This window comes from Toxorhynchites rutilus, chromosome 2 (genome assembly GCF_029784135.1).
Source record: "Toxorhynchites rutilus septentrionalis strain SRP chromosome 2, ASM2978413v1, whole genome shotgun sequence".
In the NCBI taxonomy this organism is placed as follows: domain Eukaryota; kingdom Metazoa; phylum Arthropoda; class Insecta; order Diptera; family Culicidae; genus Toxorhynchites; species Toxorhynchites rutilus.
In genome coordinates this window covers 2,915,920-2,935,120 of record NC_073745.1, presented here as the reverse complement: position 1 = coordinate 2,935,120, position 19,201 = coordinate 2,915,920, and the positions used below count along the sequence as shown (strand labels likewise).

Genomic DNA, 19,201 nt, shown 5'->3' with positions numbered 1-19,201 from the left:
GTGGAAAACTATGTTTTTTTTCATGTGATACAATAATCTCATACAAAAATTTAATCTGAAGATAATTTGATATTAGGGTAAATGATTGGTTTGGTTTGGTTTGTCCAGTCGAAAATATGATCATGGTTCGCCCACTTTTTTGAATGCTCTAATTCAGCGCTCCTGTGTCAAATAAGGCCTTCGAATGTTTCGAAACATATAAATGAAATTGCCTTTTACATGATTTATAGTAGTTTGATAGTATATTTTTACGAAATCACATGTTTTAAAGGATTATAAAATACACCTTCTATTTGTGTCAATGCGCCCCTCATTCGAGCTAACTTTTAATCGATCACCAGATGATTATTTGGCACGTATTCAGACCTTTTCTGGATTACAACACTTATAAATATTGTAAACATCATGCTTGCTCACCATTTGTATCGGATTTACATAGCTAAACCATTAAATTAACGCATTTTGATGAACTCAATTCTGATCATGAGTTGTCCAATTCAATAATGTTGTTTTGTCCACATGATTTCTATGGCAACCGCTTGGCGCGCTGCAGTTTGTTTATGTTTGTTTATGGTGTGCTTCGCGCATAGCAGAAGTATGGTTTTTCTGTGTTGATTGTGTTGAGGTGAACACTTCTAAAATGCCCAAGAAACGGCAATATTCTGAAGAAAGCCTAAATTATGAATGAATCAATATGATGACAGTAAACTCAAACAATGATAAATGCAACATCTAATTGTGAATTCGAATGTTTTCATTCAAAAATGGAGATTTCTAAAACCGGACAAACCATGGTCATTTTTTTGGGCAAACCATGTCAGAGGTGGTCAAACCATGATCATAATTCTTCTTTAAGGAAAATCGTTAAAAAACATAAAAATTTGAATAATTTCAACACCTTATGGTAGTATTAGCAACTAGAGACTTGGGGCTTTTCAACAAACCCAAACTCGTATCGATTATGTGTGATTTTCATGAATAAAAATCGATTTGCATTTACTAGTTGCGTAAAAACACCCCAAATTGGACAAACCAAGATCATTTACCCTATAATGATAAATTTAGTGGGAAACTAATCTCGCATCCAGACGGCGCCAGTGGTTGTATGGTTAGCGTAACAGCCTCACAATCCGATCGGCCTGGGTTCAATCCCAGCTGGCGTCGTTGGGATTTTCTGAGGCGAAAAATCTCTGGTTACGTCTTCCTTCGGAGCGGAAGTAAAAGAAGTTGGCCCGGCTCATGAGTTGTTGAGTCTGATAGGTAGGAACAGGTGGAGTCGCCTCCCTGATGTCGGTGATTGGCACTAAAGTGGCGGAAATAGGCCGACGAAAAATAAGCGAAGATAAAAAAAAAAAAAATAATCTCGCATCCAGATGTCGACACCGTACCGTTGTCATCGCGAATGCGTTTCATACCGTTTCCACCGTGAAGTGTATTCGTAGTGTATTCGAGAAACAGGCCCTAGGATAGCTTGATTTTCACGAAGGTGATTTTTTTAGAACACCAGATGTTCTAGATATGTTACAGTTACTCTACAAAATAAAACTAAAAATGTCACGGTGGAATTAATAACATAGGGATTTCAGTGTCACTTATTTAAGACAAAATGAATTAAGAATAACATCTTTTATCGACGCTCTGTCAAGATTTTATGAATGAATTTCAAACAAATATTCCTATTTTAATCTTTAATAATCTCGACCGAAATGCCTTGATAGATTGGATAAGTTATGATATGATGATTTCTTATCCAGAAATGAAGTATACAATTCTTAAATTGACATAACCGAAGCATCTATCCGAATTAATTAATAAAAAAATAACAGAAAACTCATTGAATAATATCCAATTTTTTTCAATGTTTTGAAAAGAAAATCAAATTATAAAAAATTGCTTATGCAAAATTGCACATTTTTGTACGAAATTTGCACAAAAAGAGGGTTAAAAATTCTCTGAATTTCAAATTTTTACTCTCCTCAACACTCCTTTGAATCACTGTTCTACAGATACTTTTCATCACAAAACCAAGAATGCAAATATTGTAGCGCATGCAGCATATTTCACTATAACAAATTCTACGACCTGTTTCAAACTATTTCAGTAACTAGGAATTGATTACTTTTCCCAGTTGGCTGTGATAATCACTTCAGCGACACGTAAAAACAATACAGCTAAAAATACACCATTTTTTGTCCAACCATCGTGATAGCTCTAATGCCATAATGATAGCACTGCATTCAGAATGAAATATGCTCATTTTTTTATGTAGGTCCTACGGAAAGGTCAAGACCTTTCTCAACCACCTGTGCCACCGGTAGAAGATAGAAAAAACACTAAGTCGAATCAGTTTTCGCAACAGAGCTTATTGTTGAATGCTGTTTCGTGTGAGATGCGAATATCGACTTCATATGTTAGGATAATACAGTGGACTTCGATTATCCGCTGCCGGATGAGCCATGGTGCGGAATAGCCGCTAACGTGAACTCTGTCGCGATTTTAAAGGCATTTCGGAAATTTGTAATCTGTGAGTAGGTTCTAGCTCTATTGGCGATCTAACGTACAAATCTACACCTAGGCGGCGTTGCGGTGAAAGTGATGATGGTTTTAAATTTTGCCATGTGAGCTTATGGAAGGTTTGTAGTTCTTTCCATAAATTACAATGTTATAATCATAAAAGATTATTTGATTGCGATGAGTTTGTAAGAAATTTAATTCTGCGCAATTTTATATATAACATGTAATTTATTTACCTCTTTCAGTAGTGAAAACTATAAAAATGTTGACAATAGTTGAATTAAAGAAGGAAATTCGAGAGCACAATCAAACACAAGTAGAAAAATGCACGATTCCTGCATGTGAGAACCAATTGGCGATCTAACGCAAAACGTAAACGATCGGTGAGACATCTGGATTTTGTTTTTGAACTAAGAAAATGATGCTAATGTAACCTAAAACTCAAAAACAAATCACGTATATTTTACTTCCGGGCTTTCCAAGGTAGTTCTCACATGCAGGAATCGTGCATTTTTCTACTTGTGTTTGATTGTGCTCTCGAATTTCCTTCTTTAATTCAACCATTGTCAACATTTTTATAGTTTTCACAACTGAAAGAGGTAAATAAATAACATGTTATATATAAAATTGCGCAGCATTAAATTTCTTACGAACTCATCGCAATCAAATAATCTTTTATGATTATAACATTGTAATTTATGGAAAGAACTACAAACCTTCCATAAGCTCACATGGCAAAATTTAAAACCATCATCACTTTCACCGCAGCGCCGCCTAGGTGTAGATTTGTACGTTAGATCGCCAATTGGCGATCTAACGCAAAACGTAAACGATCGGTGAGACATCTGGATTTTGTTTTTGAACTAAGAAAATGATGCTAATGTAACCTAAAACTCAAAAACAAATCACGTATATTTTACTTCTGGGCTATCCAAGGTAGTTCTCACATGCAGGAATCGTGCATTTTTCTACTTGTGTTTGATTGTGCTCTCGAATTTCCTTCTTTAATTCAACCATTGTCAACATTTTTATAGTTTTCACTACTGAAAGATGTGAATAAATAACATGTTATGTATAAAATTGCGCATAATTAAATTTCTTACAAACTCATCGCAATCAAATAATCTTTTATGATTATAACATTGTAAGTTATGGAAAGAACCACAAACCTTCCATAAGCTCACATGGCAAAATTTAAACCCATCATAACTTTCACCGCAGCGCCGCCTAGGTGTAGATTTGTACGTTAGATCGCCAATTGTTTGGCCATTTGCTGATCTCTGATGTACACGGCCTTATAGAAGGATAGTTTATTGTAATAAAAAAAACATTGTTTTTATCCTGTTTTCTTTGTGTTTGCATCTTATTTTAGTCCGCTTTGCGTTATCCGCGATTTTCGCTATCCGTAGTTACTTTGCCAATTAATTACGCGGGTAATCGGGGTTCTAATGTAGTTGTGTTAGATACATAATTGCATTCAGGTATAGTTTAGGCAAAAACTCTTTTTTTCCATTTTATTAGAAGGTTTGAAGGTTATTCTAACGTGCACAAAATCAGTTATTATTGTGTAATGAAGATATGTCACTTGTAATTTTACAAAAAAAAAAATAAAACGTTTCTGCACCTCTTTTTTCTCCTTTCAAAGTTCCAGTGAATGGTCACTGTTCAGTTGCCTCAACACAATACTGTTGAATTTAATTCATACATTCTATGTTAACTGTGACCGCTATCACAATAACACAACAGGCACAACAGAAATCTACCGAAAAAGATAATAAATATCCATGAGTCACAAAGCACAGCGAAGTTGTGTCATCCTGCTTGAGCGTAATCCTAGGCTTAACTCGAAAAAAAGTCTGATTTCAGCATCAAACCGTTGTTAATTCCTAAATCACATTATCTTTTATTCTGACAGATATGAAGGATATTTTAGTGTTTAGATGCTGACAACGATGTTATCGGAGGTTTGGTAAAATTGAATCTCAACGCATAATTATTTTTTGTAGTATTTAGCGATTAGGGAGTGCAGTTGCAATTAGAATTAGTTTTGATACGGTCAATATCGACCGTGCTGTTCGTAAGTTCAAAGTTCTCAGTCGAATACGGAATCAGAAATCATTGGATGGCCCTTCGGGAAAAAACGACGGTCCGACGGTCTTCGCACAACATAATCAAACAGATTATGTTGTGCGAAGTTTTAGTCCGTTTTGAAAGAAACCATCAACATTTCATTTCCAATGTTGCGAGTCGAAAAATAACGTGGCTCGCTCCATGACCCGATTTACTTTTTGAGGTGATCTTCTCTAGCCATATAAAAGAGGAAATTTACTATATCCCATTCTATGTACACCATTCCAACCTTGCTCTTGTTATATTTTAGCGGTATGAAATAGGTTGATTTACGGTTTAACAACGTTGGGAATTTTTGCAAAGTTATTTCCAAATTGGGTGTACAGGCAAACCTTTTTTTTTGTGCGGGGGATAGGGACCGCACAAGAAAATCGCATAAAAAAAAGTGCAAAACTTCACCAGTAGTTTTAAAAAATCGTGTTCGGTACACATTTTGAAAAAAACTTTTTTTGTGCGATAGATAGGGACCGCATAAAAAAAGTTTCCCCCAGGAAAATAACTCAAATCCACGCCATTCACCGTTCAGTTACCTTTTGTTTCCCTGCTTTGCGATGGGACAGTTTGCCTTTTCGGTTGCGCGTGGCTGTTTTGTGCTTTTAGTTGCATGTCGAAACGTGTTGCTGTTAGAAATCATGTCATGCAAAAACTTGGAAAAACTTAGAGCATTTGATGGGAGGAGGGGAATGATTTCAGAAATGGACAATTGAAACGCAAATATGCTTTTTTTGCACTGAAATGCATATAAATCGTCGAAAAAACTAAATGGACGATAACTTCGTCAAATATGATTCTCTTCATATATCGCACACAAAAAAATCGCACAAAAAAAAACGGCACAAGAACAGAAAAACGCACAAAAAAAATTCGCGCAAATACAGGTTTTACTGTAATTAAAAAAAAAACAATTCATAAAGGTACTGAGGTAAGAAGGACAGTGTTGATAGGAAAAACATGCAACTGAATAGAAAAGGTTATTGCTATATTTTATTTTTTTCATTGCACAAACACAAAAATGATTTTTGTGCACAGTTAGACTAGTTTGAGGCTCAAGAGGATATTTTAAGTGGTTCAATTCCGAAATTTCGGACAGCTTTTAGTAGGAATAAAGTTTCGCTCTTTGTATTGTTTACATTCCAGTTGCTGAATAAGAAGAATAACAATGATAGAAAGAAAAATAAAAATTAATTCTTTCGTAAGCCGTTATGACCGTTTCACTCTCGCCACTAAACATGCTTACTTCAGTAAAAAACATTGGATAACACTCGAAATATTTGCCGAATAATTAAATAAAATAAGTAAAAAAAACTTTTTAAGTTAAACGGTTTAATTGTGATTAAACATAATAATGTACTAAAAGCTAGAAAATAATTAGGAAAGTAGCAGTTAGCAGTTATCACACACGGCTTCATTAGTCTAGGGCATTTAAAAGACTAAAATAAAATCTTGGGACATATGATGAAGTCGCTAATTGTGGATAATGAAAAACCAACGTGCCCCACGATTTTAATTTAGTCTTATAAATGCCCTAGACTAATGAAGGAGAGGTGTGATAATTGCTAACTGCTACTTTCTCAATTATTTTCTAGCTTTTAGTACATTATTATGTTTAATCACAATTAAACCGTTTAACTTAAAAAGTGTTTTTTACTTATTTTATTTTCAAGTTTTGAGTACATTATCTGTTTCATTAGAATATTTCTCTACAATAAAACCATTGTACTGTATTCTATCAGTCAAAACATTTCATTTGATACCGATATTGAGTGGATTGCAGAAAATACATAGTGTGTTCTCCAAGTCAAATTCGTTCGTTTGATACACATATCTCAATCAACCTTTTTTTTTTTGAGAAGATATGGTAGCGGCGGCCAAATTGGATTTTTCAAGATAAGCAGTTTTAAAATGACAGCAGAGATAAAGGTATTTTATAAATTCGGTCAGTGCCTATTGGTCAAATTTCTATTAATGTGAAACAACCCTACAGACATACAAACATATATACGAACAGTTCAAGCTAAATAAAACCGTTTGATAAAGTAATTGGCTATTTTATGATTGCGGCCATCTTTAATTTGGATTTTTCATGATCTTCTGTGATCTACTATTCAAGACTTTTCATTTGATACTCATATTAATCGGATTTGAGAAAATATGCAGCCCACCATTTGATAGTGGCAGCCATCATAGATTTGCATTTTTCATAAATAACTGTGTTCTACTAGTCAAGCCCTTTCATTTGATACCCATATTAATGAAGTTTTGAGAAAATATGTAGCCCGCCATTTTGTAGTGGCAGCCATCTTGGATTTGCATTTTTCATAAATAATTGTGCTCTACTAGTCAAGCCCTTTCATTTGATACCCATATTAATGAAGTTTTGAGAAAATATGTAGTCCGCCATTTTGTAGTGGCAGCCATCTTGAATTTGCATTTTTTATGAATAACGGTGTTCTATTAGTCAAGCCCATTCATTTGATACCCATATTAACGGGGATTTGACATAATATGTAGTCCGCCATTTTGTAGTGGCAGCCATCTTGAATTTGCATTTTTCATAAATAACCGTGTTCAACTAGTCAAGCCCTTCCATTTGATACCCATATTAATGAAGTTTTGAGAAAATATGTATTTTGTAGTGGCAGCCATCTTGGATTTGCATTTTTCATACATAATTGTGTTCTACTAGTCAAGCCCTTTTATTTGATACCCATATTAATGAGGTTTTGAGAAAATATGTAGTCCGCCATTTTCTAGTGGCAGCCATCTTGGATTTGCATTTTTCTTAAATAACCGTATTCTACTTTGATACCCATATTGATGAGGTTTTGAGAAAATATGTGATCCGCTATTTTGTAGCGGCCGCCATCTTGGATTTTCAAGATCATGAAATACGCAGTTTTATAATAACTACATAGATAAACGTGTGTTCCAAATTTCAGATCGGTCGGTCAACAGGAAGGGGGTCAAATTTCTATTAATGTGGGTTAACGCTACAGACAAACACGTTACACGTTACAAACATACAAACAGATTACAGGGCAAGTTAAATAAAACCGTTTAAAAATGCATCCAAGTTTTGAGAAGCATACGGTTCCAAGGACACAATCAAAGTTGTCCTGTCCGTTTTAACCTTTAAGGAAGAAACGCATTTCTTTAGAAGGATGACCAGTTGGTCGACGGATTTTTAAGAAATTAAGTGCTGAACAATACTCGGAACTCGACAGTTCAGTATAAAGGGTGTGTCACATCAAATTGCATCACGGAAAAAACGCTGTAGAAATTTAATTTTTAGGAATTATATCTTCAGCTTTCGCTTATAATCAGATAAGAGTGTATAGATCACGTTGGCCATGCTTCACTGTCAATTTTTCGTAAATTTGGAAAAATGACGTCGAACGAAAAAGAGCGTCGTGAATTAATCCTGCGCACTCATTTCGAGAATCCGGAGTTGTCACATCGGGACATCGGTTAGATGCTGGGAATCGTCCAATCCACGGTCAGCAGAGTACTAAAACGATACTTCGAGAACCTAACCATCGACCGGAAGGTGAAGAACGGCAAAAATGGATGCTCCGTCAGTGAAAAAGATCACAAGCGCGTAGTTAAGCAGTTTAGATGTGATCCGAGAAGTTCGGTCCGGGATGTCGCCAATAAGCTGAATTTGTCAAGTTCATTCGTCCAGCGGACCAAGCAGCGGGAGGGCCTGCGTACATACAAGGTTCAGAAGGCTCCTAACCGCGACGAAAGGCAAAACATGGTGGGGAAGACGCGAGCCCGGAAACTGTACACCGAAATGCTGACGAAGCCGCATTGCCTGGTAATGGACGACGAAACCTACGTCAAAGCGGACTTTCGTCAGCTGCCGGGCCTGTTATTCTTCTCCGCAGAGGACAAATTCAGCGTTCCGGAGGAGATTCGCAAGCAGAAACTATCCAAGTTTGCCAAAAAGTACATGGTGTGGCAAGCGATCTGCTCTTGCGGAAAGCGGAGCGCCCCCTTCGTGATGACCGGCACGGTAAACGGGTAGGTTTACCTTAAGGAGTGCCTACAGAAGCGCTTACTACCACTATTGAAGCAGCACGAGGGCCCGATCATCTTCTGGCCGGATCTCGCTTCGTGCCACTATTCAAAGGACGTGTTGGAGTGGTACGAAGCCAACGGGGTCACCTTCGTGCCAAAGGAAATGAACCCGCCCAACGCGTCGGAGCTTCGCCCAATAGAGAAATATTGGGCGATTATGAAGCAGGCCCTCCAGAAGAACCCAAAAGTTGTCAAATCGGAGGCGGACTTCAAGAGAAAATGGATTTCTGTTAAAAAAAACTACAACCTGACGTTGTACAGAACCTTATGGACGGGGTAAAGAGGAAGGTGCTTGGGCTCGAAGTATGAATAAAAAGAAAATGCCAAAAGTTGTTTAATAGCTTTTATTTTACTGTCTAAAATTTTCAAAAGGATCGGTCTACTGGGCGAATTTCTACAGCGTTTTTTCCGTGATGCAATTTGATGTGACACACCCGTTTATTTGCTGTCATCGTACGTTGGATTTTTTTTTTCGAAATATTGTTTTCGACGAAATGGCGAAATGGCGACGAAACTTTTTTTTGTAGAAAAATTGCCTCTTGCCGAGACAAAAACATTCACCAAAATTTTATTTTTCGAAATATCAAAAAATTCCTATGTACGATAACAGGAAATGGAAAAAAATGAAAAAAAAACTCCTTGTCTTTGTTCAGACTGTCCTTCAACGCTTGAAAGATGATCTTCCTGTCGTTTTTTGTTGCCAAATTGGATTTACGGGCTCCTCTAGCTGCTTCTGACATCCGCATCAGTGTTTGTCAAATAATCCATTCACTGAAAAAATCGCTTTCGTTCGTTCAAGTATGATTATACAGAAATCATTTCCCCCAGCGGCATTCTTTTGTTGTTACGTGCTGCAAATCACGACACAAAAGAGAACGAGACAACTCTGCATCGGTTCGCACTTTATGGTACACCAGCACGCAAGCAAAACCATCATATACGCTTTTGGTGCAGAAAGTTTATTTTATTCTTCGCCTCTAACATATGCATATCGAACCTCTCCATGCATCATGAAACAGCAGGATCGTACGTATTACGCAAAGCGACTGATTTATATTCAGCTAATGTAGCGGATCCTGATTTTTAAATCTCAGAGAATGCAAACTATATGATTATTTTGCTCGATAGAGGCTAAGGGGAGGGTAGTCAGATTATATTTTCCATTTTAACGCCGCAATCCCTTGAAATATATGTATTCATATAGACCGCATAGTTTTACTAGCAACACCGCTCCAGTAAGAAACAAAAAATCTCTAGTTTTATCTCTTTTCCCATTAGTTGCTCTCCGCAAATGGTGACCGAATGATGACGTAATTTTTCTTGTATCATTTATTGCTTTGCACTTGTCTGTGCAGTAGGTTTCGCTATTGACGAATTTACGCAAAGCTGAAACAGCTCATGCGACATCTACATTAGAGCTCAGAATCACAAAAGTGAGGGTGTTTGTTTATTTTACGCACTGAAAAGCAAGATTCGGTGGTGATTATTCATTTTATTTTAATTTAGATTCACTTCAGCCATTGAACGTCGTCAGTATATGGTAAGAAAGTTGGAGTTTTGTATATTTACGATGGTTTCAACACGCGATTTGACCAAAGTCATAGATAATCTTCGAAAATTTTAGGTTTGATAATGCATACCGGTTATTGATACTATGGATAATTGTGATGAAACCGATATCATATCAAATTGGCTGATATCATTGATTATGTAGGGGTCGATACGAGAAGGATTTGTAGTATTTTTAGCGCAAAACACCCTATTCATCGTTCACTTAGTTGAAAAAAAATTAAAGTACAATTAAAGTACAAACAATACTTATAACAAGCCATTCCTCGTAATATACATAGCACATTGTAAAATGATGATTTTCTAACCTTTTCAGAGTGGAAAGAATACATGAAACCGGGAAATTTGAAGATAAATTCTGATTTGTCTAGAAAATTGGAACGAATTCCATACTAAAAAAAACATCCTCGTTTTACTCACTGCGCCATCTGGTTGTAAATTCAACGTAAATTCGTCAATAGTAGAACGGGACGGTACGCAGGCTTCGAAAATGGTGTGCGATATTTGATACAGCTCGAATATGCAACAGGCTTTGTTCCTCTCTTGGTTTAATCATTTAGTGTTACACAAGTGATTACTGTCATTCATCTGAATGATCTTCTCATATTTGGTTATATGTTCGTGAGAGGTTACTTGCATGGCACATTGTGTATCATTCGATTTGGTTGAAATCCAAACACTGATCCGCATCTTTGCTCGTTCGATTCGTTCCTTATCCGATTTTCCGCAGAAATTGTTGCTTTCGCTGTAATTTCAAGCTTAAGTTCTTTCATTATCTCCAAAATGTCTTGTAGACCATCATTAAAGTTACAGGTTGCTATATTTTCTGCAATTTCCAAAATATTCTTTCCACAATGAATGGTTTTTGAAGTCATCGACCGAATACAAGCATTAAAGCTTTCGTTTGCATTTTGTGTGATGCCTCCCAAGCATCTTTCCAGTAAGTCATCACGGCTTAGTACCTCGTATATTGGAGGAATCGCCTGAAGGATATCCATTCCCGTAAGCAACTGCGTAGTATGCGTTGCGCGCATTCTTCACGCGCTCCTTACGCAAAGACTTGTGTCCACTAATTGGCTTGTAACTTTGGAACAGAGCATCGGGCAAACCTGGGACAAAAACTGCAGTAAAGTAGACATCACAGAGAACATTTTAATTTTTTTTTCAAGCTTCCATGTTGTACTACCCCTTTAAGTGGAATTGTACCGAGTAATTATAAAGAACATTTAGGCACATTCCCAAACCCACTGAAACAATTTGTATAACTCTGAATATTGACTGGAAGTGAAAGAAAATCAGAGTAAGCTGATCCTGTTATTCATCCGAAAGTGATGACTCTTTTCAAACGCAACCCAAAGTTGTGATCAAGATACGCAACTAAAATGGTAGTTTAGCAATTCTATGCCCAGAAAGCAAAGAAGAGGACTGGTTTGGTTCAGTTTTTGATTATAGAGACTTCAAACTTTTTTAGTTCATTCGTCTCTAACCTTGAGAAAGGCTCTTGGAAAAACTGTACTCTACTCCTGCACTACACCTCCACTCTCATTGCCTTGAGAAAGGCACTCGATCCCTCTTCGTCCAGCAACGATGTTGTCCAGTCGGTGTCCACACAAAGAATGATCATTTTGTTTGGATGAGGAGGACTGGTTTGATAAGTTTCAATATATAAATTTCCTTCGAAAGAATCTATATATAAAACCATTCCATGCCAAACCGATATAGTGTTTCTCAGATGGTCGTCAAAAGTGGCAGTTTTGTTCTTTATAGCAAATTATTAGAGTCATATTTTTTATTTTTTTTGTTAGGGTGGTCCAAAAATCCATTTTTTCGCATTTTTGCCAAAAATGAATTTTCTAAAAAATTCATAACTTTTGATCCACTTGAACCACAAAAATCATTTTTTTCCATTTTTTCCACTACAAAAAAATCATAACTTTTGATCTACTGGACCGATTCAGATGATCGACATATCAAATTAAAGCTAAGAGGCTAGTATTGATTGAAAATATTATATTACATTCTGAACAGAAATGGATTTTGTTTTCGTAATTATTGATTATATTTGTTTTCTATAGCTTACATCGTTTCGGGACCAAAAGCGTCATATTTTTTAATATTTTTTTCCTGAAAGCTGAGGGGTTTTCACATAATACATCCGAATACCAGAGAGGTTTAATTTTTCGTTTTTAAGTTATGATTTTTCAAAGTTGACATGTTTTCAGTTTTCGTTCAATATTTCTATGCGACTAGACTGGATGTATGTGACTATAATCCAATTAATTGGCAAGTGTGTTATTTTTTTAAGAAAGGCTAGCTAGTAGGCTTTAATTTGATATATCGATCATCTGAATCGGTCCAGTAGTTCAAAAGTAATTTTTTTTTGAAAAAAGTCATTTTTGGGAAAACAAAGGGAAAAATGATTTTTTGAACCATCGGGTAACTTTGAAAAATAATAACTCAAAAACGAAAAAAACGCCTCCCTGGTTTCGAGATATGTTATGTGAAAAATCCTCAGCTTTCCATAAAAAAATATTAAAAAATATAGCGCCCTTGGTCCCGAGACCATGAAAACTATTATAAAAACTAATACAATCAATAATGACAAAACCAATACCTGGATTTTTTACAAGCGTAGTATTTTTTCGAGAATGACTAGCTAATTAGCTTTAATTTGATATATCGACCTTGTAAATCGGTTCAGTAGTTCACAAGTTATGAATTTTTGAAAAATGTCATTTTTGGAAAAAAGCGATATTTCGGATCACCCTAAAATGAAAATGTGCACCCTAACAAAAAAATACAAACAATACGGGTCTAATAGTTTGCGATAAAGAACGAAACTACCACTTTTGACGAAAATCTGAGAACTACTATACCGGTTTGACATGGTATGGCTGTATATAAAAATGGATTTCTGTCTGTCTGTGTTTCTAATTCTTCTGAACTCGAAAATTACTGAACCGATCGACGTGAAAATTTGTATGTAGGTGCTTTTGGGGCCAGGGAAGGTTCACATGGTAGCCCGTGACCCCTCTTCTCTCTCTAGGGGGCTGCCATACGAATGAAACACAAATTTCTGCATAATTCGAGAACGAATCAAGCATATGGAACCAAGTTTGGTATATGGAGGTTTTGGAATGTAATAAATGTTTCTATGGTGATTCGACACACCTACCCCTCTCTAAGGAGAAGAGGGCTGCCATACAAATGAAACACATGTTTCAATCAAACATGACAATTGAAAATTTTCGGAAAATTCTGAAAATTCAATTTCCATATGTTATGATATGTTGTGTGTGACAAAACGCACTCCTATATCCTTCTCTATCTATATAAATAAAGATGGATCGCCGAATGTGTTGATAATATTTTCTGTATTAAACATTTATTTCATGTAACGGAGAAACATGTTATTTGCAATTATTTCAAAAATCTTGAACGAGAATTGTGTCTGAAAATAATTTTATGTTATAATGACGAGTTTTGGTAGAAGTACTAGGAATTTATAGTAAAAGGTAATTTTAAAGGGTCGATTAGAAAATCAATCAATGATCAGTTCTGCTATTGGACCCATGAACGTGCGCTTAGTAAGAAAACATCAGTGTTTGAAGGTATTGATAACAAAAAAAAAATTTAGAGCAGAACGAAGGTTCCCGGGCCAGCTAGTGTACCATATGCAATGGTATAGAAGGAATACTCTTACGCCTAAAAATGGCAACTGTGTAATGAGCTATTTATAAGTACGACAAAACATATGACATGACACGATTAAAATCCGGCTCTGTTACAGCTAAAATGCCAATGCGCCTAAGAAAATAAACAAATGGGATAAAAAAATAATCCATGTCGACGACGTAGAAGAATGACCGAGCGGTCTCCATAACTTTATTTTCTTTCAGGTTGCTGTAATGAATCCATTGTTACCACTCGTCACAATGCGATGAAGAAAACCCTTACTTTTTTACTGCTGACAAGAAAACACAACGTCCCTTGGGTCCAAATCATAAGGAACCCAGCTTCTTTACTTTTGAATCATTTCCAACAAATGTAAACGCTTCGAAATGGCTTGACGGGTATATTCATGCCAAGCCTTGCTCTTCTTGCATTTTTCAGGGATTCATGTCTGGGCAGATAATGCATTTCATCGAGTAATGCTCCCAATTCTGCCAATTTAAAAGATTTTGGCCTTCTTTCATGCGGTGCTCTCAATGCGCTTCAGTATTCACGACGATAGAGCTATTCCTAAAACGCGTTTTTTCTTCTATTCAAAAAAATTTATGAAACTACAAAAATCGCAGAAAACTTACGATGAGTGTATCGAATACAAGTGCATCGTATCCAACTATGAAAATCAAATATGCACATTCTTTTTTTTTCAATATCAATTCTTGTTATTTTTCGATAATGATAATATGTTTCATCATATCTTGCCATTGTTTTTCTTATGACAATCTTGATGAATCTTCTGCTTTTTAAGACAGTTTTCCATAAATTCTCTTTTCCTTAGTTGTCTTAGTTGTCGCAACGCTTCGGATAAATGAAAATGATCGAAAACCCTTCTTACGATTGAGGATTCGAAAAATTACAACGACTTAAAGTTTGCTCTTCGTTGCTTCGACAAACATAATTATTGCAATATAGTGCTCTACTCTCCAACTAAAATCATCATCTTGTGAGGAGTGAGGACGAAGTGTATTGTAAGTACAATAGTGGAAACCAGACGAATCGAATATTGAAGATTCACTCCCACTCAACATACTGACCAGACCTTTCGAGCCTAAAAAACATTCCCACTGGTAGAACCTTCACCATTTAGAGCCAAACCGAAACCAACTATAATGCTGATTGTGTAAACGATGGATTACACTCTTGCAAGAAATAGTTATAATCGTTAAATCGAAGCGCGTATTTCGAATTAATGAGGTAATTATCACTGAAGTTTTTGGTATGTTGAAGTTTACGATCAGAACTTTCGTGCCAACAAAATAGATTGAAGAACAGAGTAAAACGAGCTTGGACGATGATGTTAGGTAATAAAGGGTGTGTCACATCAAATTGCATTACGGAAAAAACGCTGTAGAAATTTAATTTTTATGAATTATATCTTCAGCTTTCGCTTATAATCAGATAAGAGTGTATAGATCACGTTGGCCATGCTTCACTGTCAATTTTTCGTAAATTTGGAAAAAGGTCGTCGAACGAAAAAGAGCGTCGTGAATTAATCCTGTGCACTCATTTCGAGAATCCGGAGTTGTCACATCGGGACATCGGTAAGATGCTGGGAATCGTCCAATCCACGGTCAGCAGAGTACTAAAACGATACTTCGAGAATCTAACCATCGACCGGAAGGTGAAGAACGGCAAAAATGGAAGCTCCGTCAGTGAAAAAGATCACAAGCGCGTAGTTAAGCAGTTTAGACGTGATCCGAGAAGTTCGGTCCGGGATGTCGCCAATAAGCTTTTCATTCGTTCATTCGTCCAGCGGACCAAGCAGCAGGAGGGCCTGCGTACATACAAGGTTCAGAAGGCTCCTAACCGCGACGAAAGGCAAAAAATGGTGGGGAAGACGCGAGCCCGGAAGCTGTGCACCGAAATGCTGACGAAGCCGCATTGCCTGGTAATGGACGACGAAACCTACGTCAAAGCGGACTTTCGTCAGCTGCCGGGCCTGTTGTTCTTCTCCGCAGAGGACAAATTCAGCGTTCCGGAGGAGATTCGCAAGCAGAAACTATCCAAGTTTGCCAAAAAGTACATGGTGTAGCAAGCGATATGCTCTTGCGGAAAGCGGAGCGCCCCCTTCGTGATGACCGGCACGGTAAACGGGCAGGTTTACCTTAAGGAGTGCCTACAGAAGCGCTTACTACCACTATTGAAGCAGCACGAGGGCCCGACCATCTTCTGGCCGTATCTCGCTTCGTGCCACTATTCAAAGGACGTGTTGGAGTGATACGAAGCCAACGGGGTCACCTTCGTGCCAAAGGAAATCAACCCGCCCAACGCGCCGGAGCTTCGCCCAATAGAGAAATATTGGGCGATTATGAAGCAGGCCCTCCGGAAGAACCCAAAAGTTGTCAAATCGGAGGCGGACTTCAAGAGAAAATGGATTTCTGTTCAAAAAAAACTACAACCTGACGTTGTACAGAACCTTAAAGGACGGGGTAAAGAGGAAGGTGCGAGCATACGGGCTTGGGCTCGAAGTATGAATAAAAAGAAAATGCCAAAAGTTATTTAATAGTTTTTATTTTACTGTCTAAAATTTTCAAAAGGATCGGTCTACTGGGCGAACTGGGCGTTTTTTCCGTGATGCAATTTGATGTGACACACCCTTTATCATCATAAAAAAGTACAAAGCTAATGTGAATCTGTAGTGAATCTCCTTGAAAAGAATCTAGCCAAATATACGAAAATTTGCATGTCTTCCCATCCAAGCGTCTCAGATGTACCATCCAATGTGCGTATAGAGAAACATTGTATTAAATTCGATTTTCCTTCTGGCTACAGTTTCACTGGCATTTTATCAGCCGTTTCCGGCTATCCTCCACGCATACAAATTGGCGGCATGTGCTCCCGATTCGGTTCCCATTATTTGTACATTTTCATCCCAAGCGATCCATTGCTACACTTACCAGATTGAGTGAGAGTGGCAGAAATCCAACGCTGAGATGATTTGCCGGAAAAACTTGCGTGCCTCCTTCGGCGTTAGGCGGCCTTTTTTCACCAGATAATCGAACAGCTCACCACCGGAAACGTGCTCCAGCACCAGATATCTGTGGAATTATTGCATGACGGTTACTCTGAGACCGAGTTTGAGCTTTCATTAGTCAAACGATTTCGCGAGCACATATTGTGAGAACTGATTAAACATTACACACAAACACTACCAGAAGATAGTAGCAGCAGGGTCGTTTCTTCGTTGTTCGATTCGATAACAGTTGCACACAAACCGCAGCAAAGCACAATATGATATCCATCAGGATATGGTTGCGAGTGGGAACAAGGAAACAAGAAGGGAGCAGACACAAACAGAAGCCTTGTTTTTTTTTTCTTTTCCTGTTTGCTGCATTATTGATTGATTTTTCGATGTTCAATTTTATCATGCTTTCGTTGGCCTTTCACTATTTCTATTGTCTATGATATGGGCGGAAACAGAAGTCTAGGCTGGCCGCTCCTATTCCCAGCTTTTGTATTTTTGACTTGAACAAACACAAAAAAAAAATAAGCGAGGAAAGAGGCATATTGGGTCGGTGTTAAGGAAGTTCGAAACTTACAAATATTTCCGATTTTCATAAACATCCGTCAGGCCAAGGACGTGTGGGTGGTCAATTAGCTTCATTATAGCTATTTCTCTTTCCACCTGGGCGTGAATTTTTGTGTGTTAGTCGTTGGTATTTTTTTCGTTGTTGACGTATGGAATTGAAATTGATGTTGTGTTGTGAGCCCGCATAGAACGCGAGAAATGAGAGAGAATGACAGAGCGTAGGAATAAAGAAACAGAAAGGATAATAGGTAAATTAATTAAAATGTGTTTGATTTTCCGAGGGATTATTTTCGTTTAATGATAGTAATAATTACTTTCATCAGCACTGATTCACTGAGCTTTTCTCGGTTGATAATTTTAATTGCCACTTTTTTCGCGGTGACACAATGCACTCCTAGTTTCACGAGGCCTGTAAGAAAAGAGTTAATGAGGGATATAAAAAAGTGGCCTTCGGTGAACACTTTTTCTCTAGAAACAGTCGAGAGCACTTTCGTTGCCGGATGGGTGGTCCTCTTACCAGTTTGACCTTTTCCTAGCGTTCGTTCCAGACGATAAGGCCCCACATATTGGTGGGCCTCGTTGGATGGGGTGCTATTTTCCTTCTGTACTTCTCTGCTCATCTTCCGATGGTATTCTGCGATCCGTCTCGGTTATCTAAATCAGCCTTCTTATGGGCAGTTTTACGGAATCGATGAACGACGATGATCCTCGCCTTGAGAACCAGTTTGGAATGCCACCACTTTTTTCCTCCTTCTTCGTGCTTACGAAAGCTACACAATACAATTAACACCTCCGGAGTGCCAGAAAATGCCAACAATCGTGAATTTTCAGCACCAACCAAACCCTTGCGCCACACTTAATCATAACCGGATCCTGGAATTTCCAACATCACACCGAAAAAATGCTTCACTTCCGATTCGCTGCCGACTTTAAACCACCCGAAACTCGCGTATTCAATGTCTTGAATTCTCCACCTTATTTGAAAAATCAATATTTCTACGTATAAGACGAGAAGAACTGTCGAAGCGCCGAGAGCCGAGTACCACGAAGTCGTGAAGGGGCAGAGTCTTCCTGTGTGTATTGTGCACTTTCTGCCCACTTTTGCTTTTTTCTGCTCTGTCTCTCACCCCACACCGCAATCCTGTTCCGATTATTGGCACCGGAAGACCCGACTTAACCACTTTAGAGCACTTTGAAAATCCTCACTTTCGAACCCGTGCTGCGTAACACGTTGCCTGACCGATTTTCAAACTTTCAATGGCGATTTCCACCAGCAGGAGCGAATATTGACATTTTCAACCGAAAAGAACCATCCGTCTGTTCGACAAGAGAGAGGCACACTATGGAGAGGAAATAAAACAGACAACGAATTTTCCCGTTTTCCGAACGTGTTGGTGGGCGCCCTATCGTACACTGGCCGTCACTCTCCAGCGATACCATAAGCGGATCCGCCGAAAATCCTAGCGAACATCCACGACCCTTCGAAGATGTCGCTTGATGCGGCTGTGTGTTTGTGTAATGTTGCAATCCTAGCAGGAGGGTGAGTTACCAACAGAGATCTCTCTCGCCGGAATACACCCACTCCCAGTGGGTGTGAGTGCGCTGGTGAGTGCATGCTCGTCCTGTCTGTCAGTGAGTGCTAGAAGGCTG

The 19,201-nt window shown here is 37.9% G+C and overlaps 1 protein-coding gene across 1 annotated transcript in view; it reads right to left on the bottom strand.

Moving 5' to 3' along the window:
• Window positions 1-18,968, bottom strand: part of LOC129769564 (serine/threonine-protein kinase BRSK2) — a 33,086-nt gene extending 14,118 nt beyond the window's left edge. Inside the window, exons 1-4 of the mRNA XM_055771914.1 lie at window positions 18,069-18,968; window positions 17,866-17,960; window positions 17,562-17,647; window positions 16,920-17,060 (exon numbers count right to left, since the gene is read on the bottom strand). Coding sequence (XP_055627889.1) covers window positions 16,920-17,060; window positions 17,562-17,647; window positions 17,866-17,960; window positions 18,069-18,171 — 425 coding nt within the window. The 5' untranslated portion in view covers window positions 18,172-18,968. The remainder of the gene's footprint in view (window positions 1-16,919; window positions 17,061-17,561; window positions 17,648-17,865; window positions 17,961-18,068) is intronic.
• Between the last annotated feature and the right edge of the window lie 233 nt (window positions 18,969-19,201).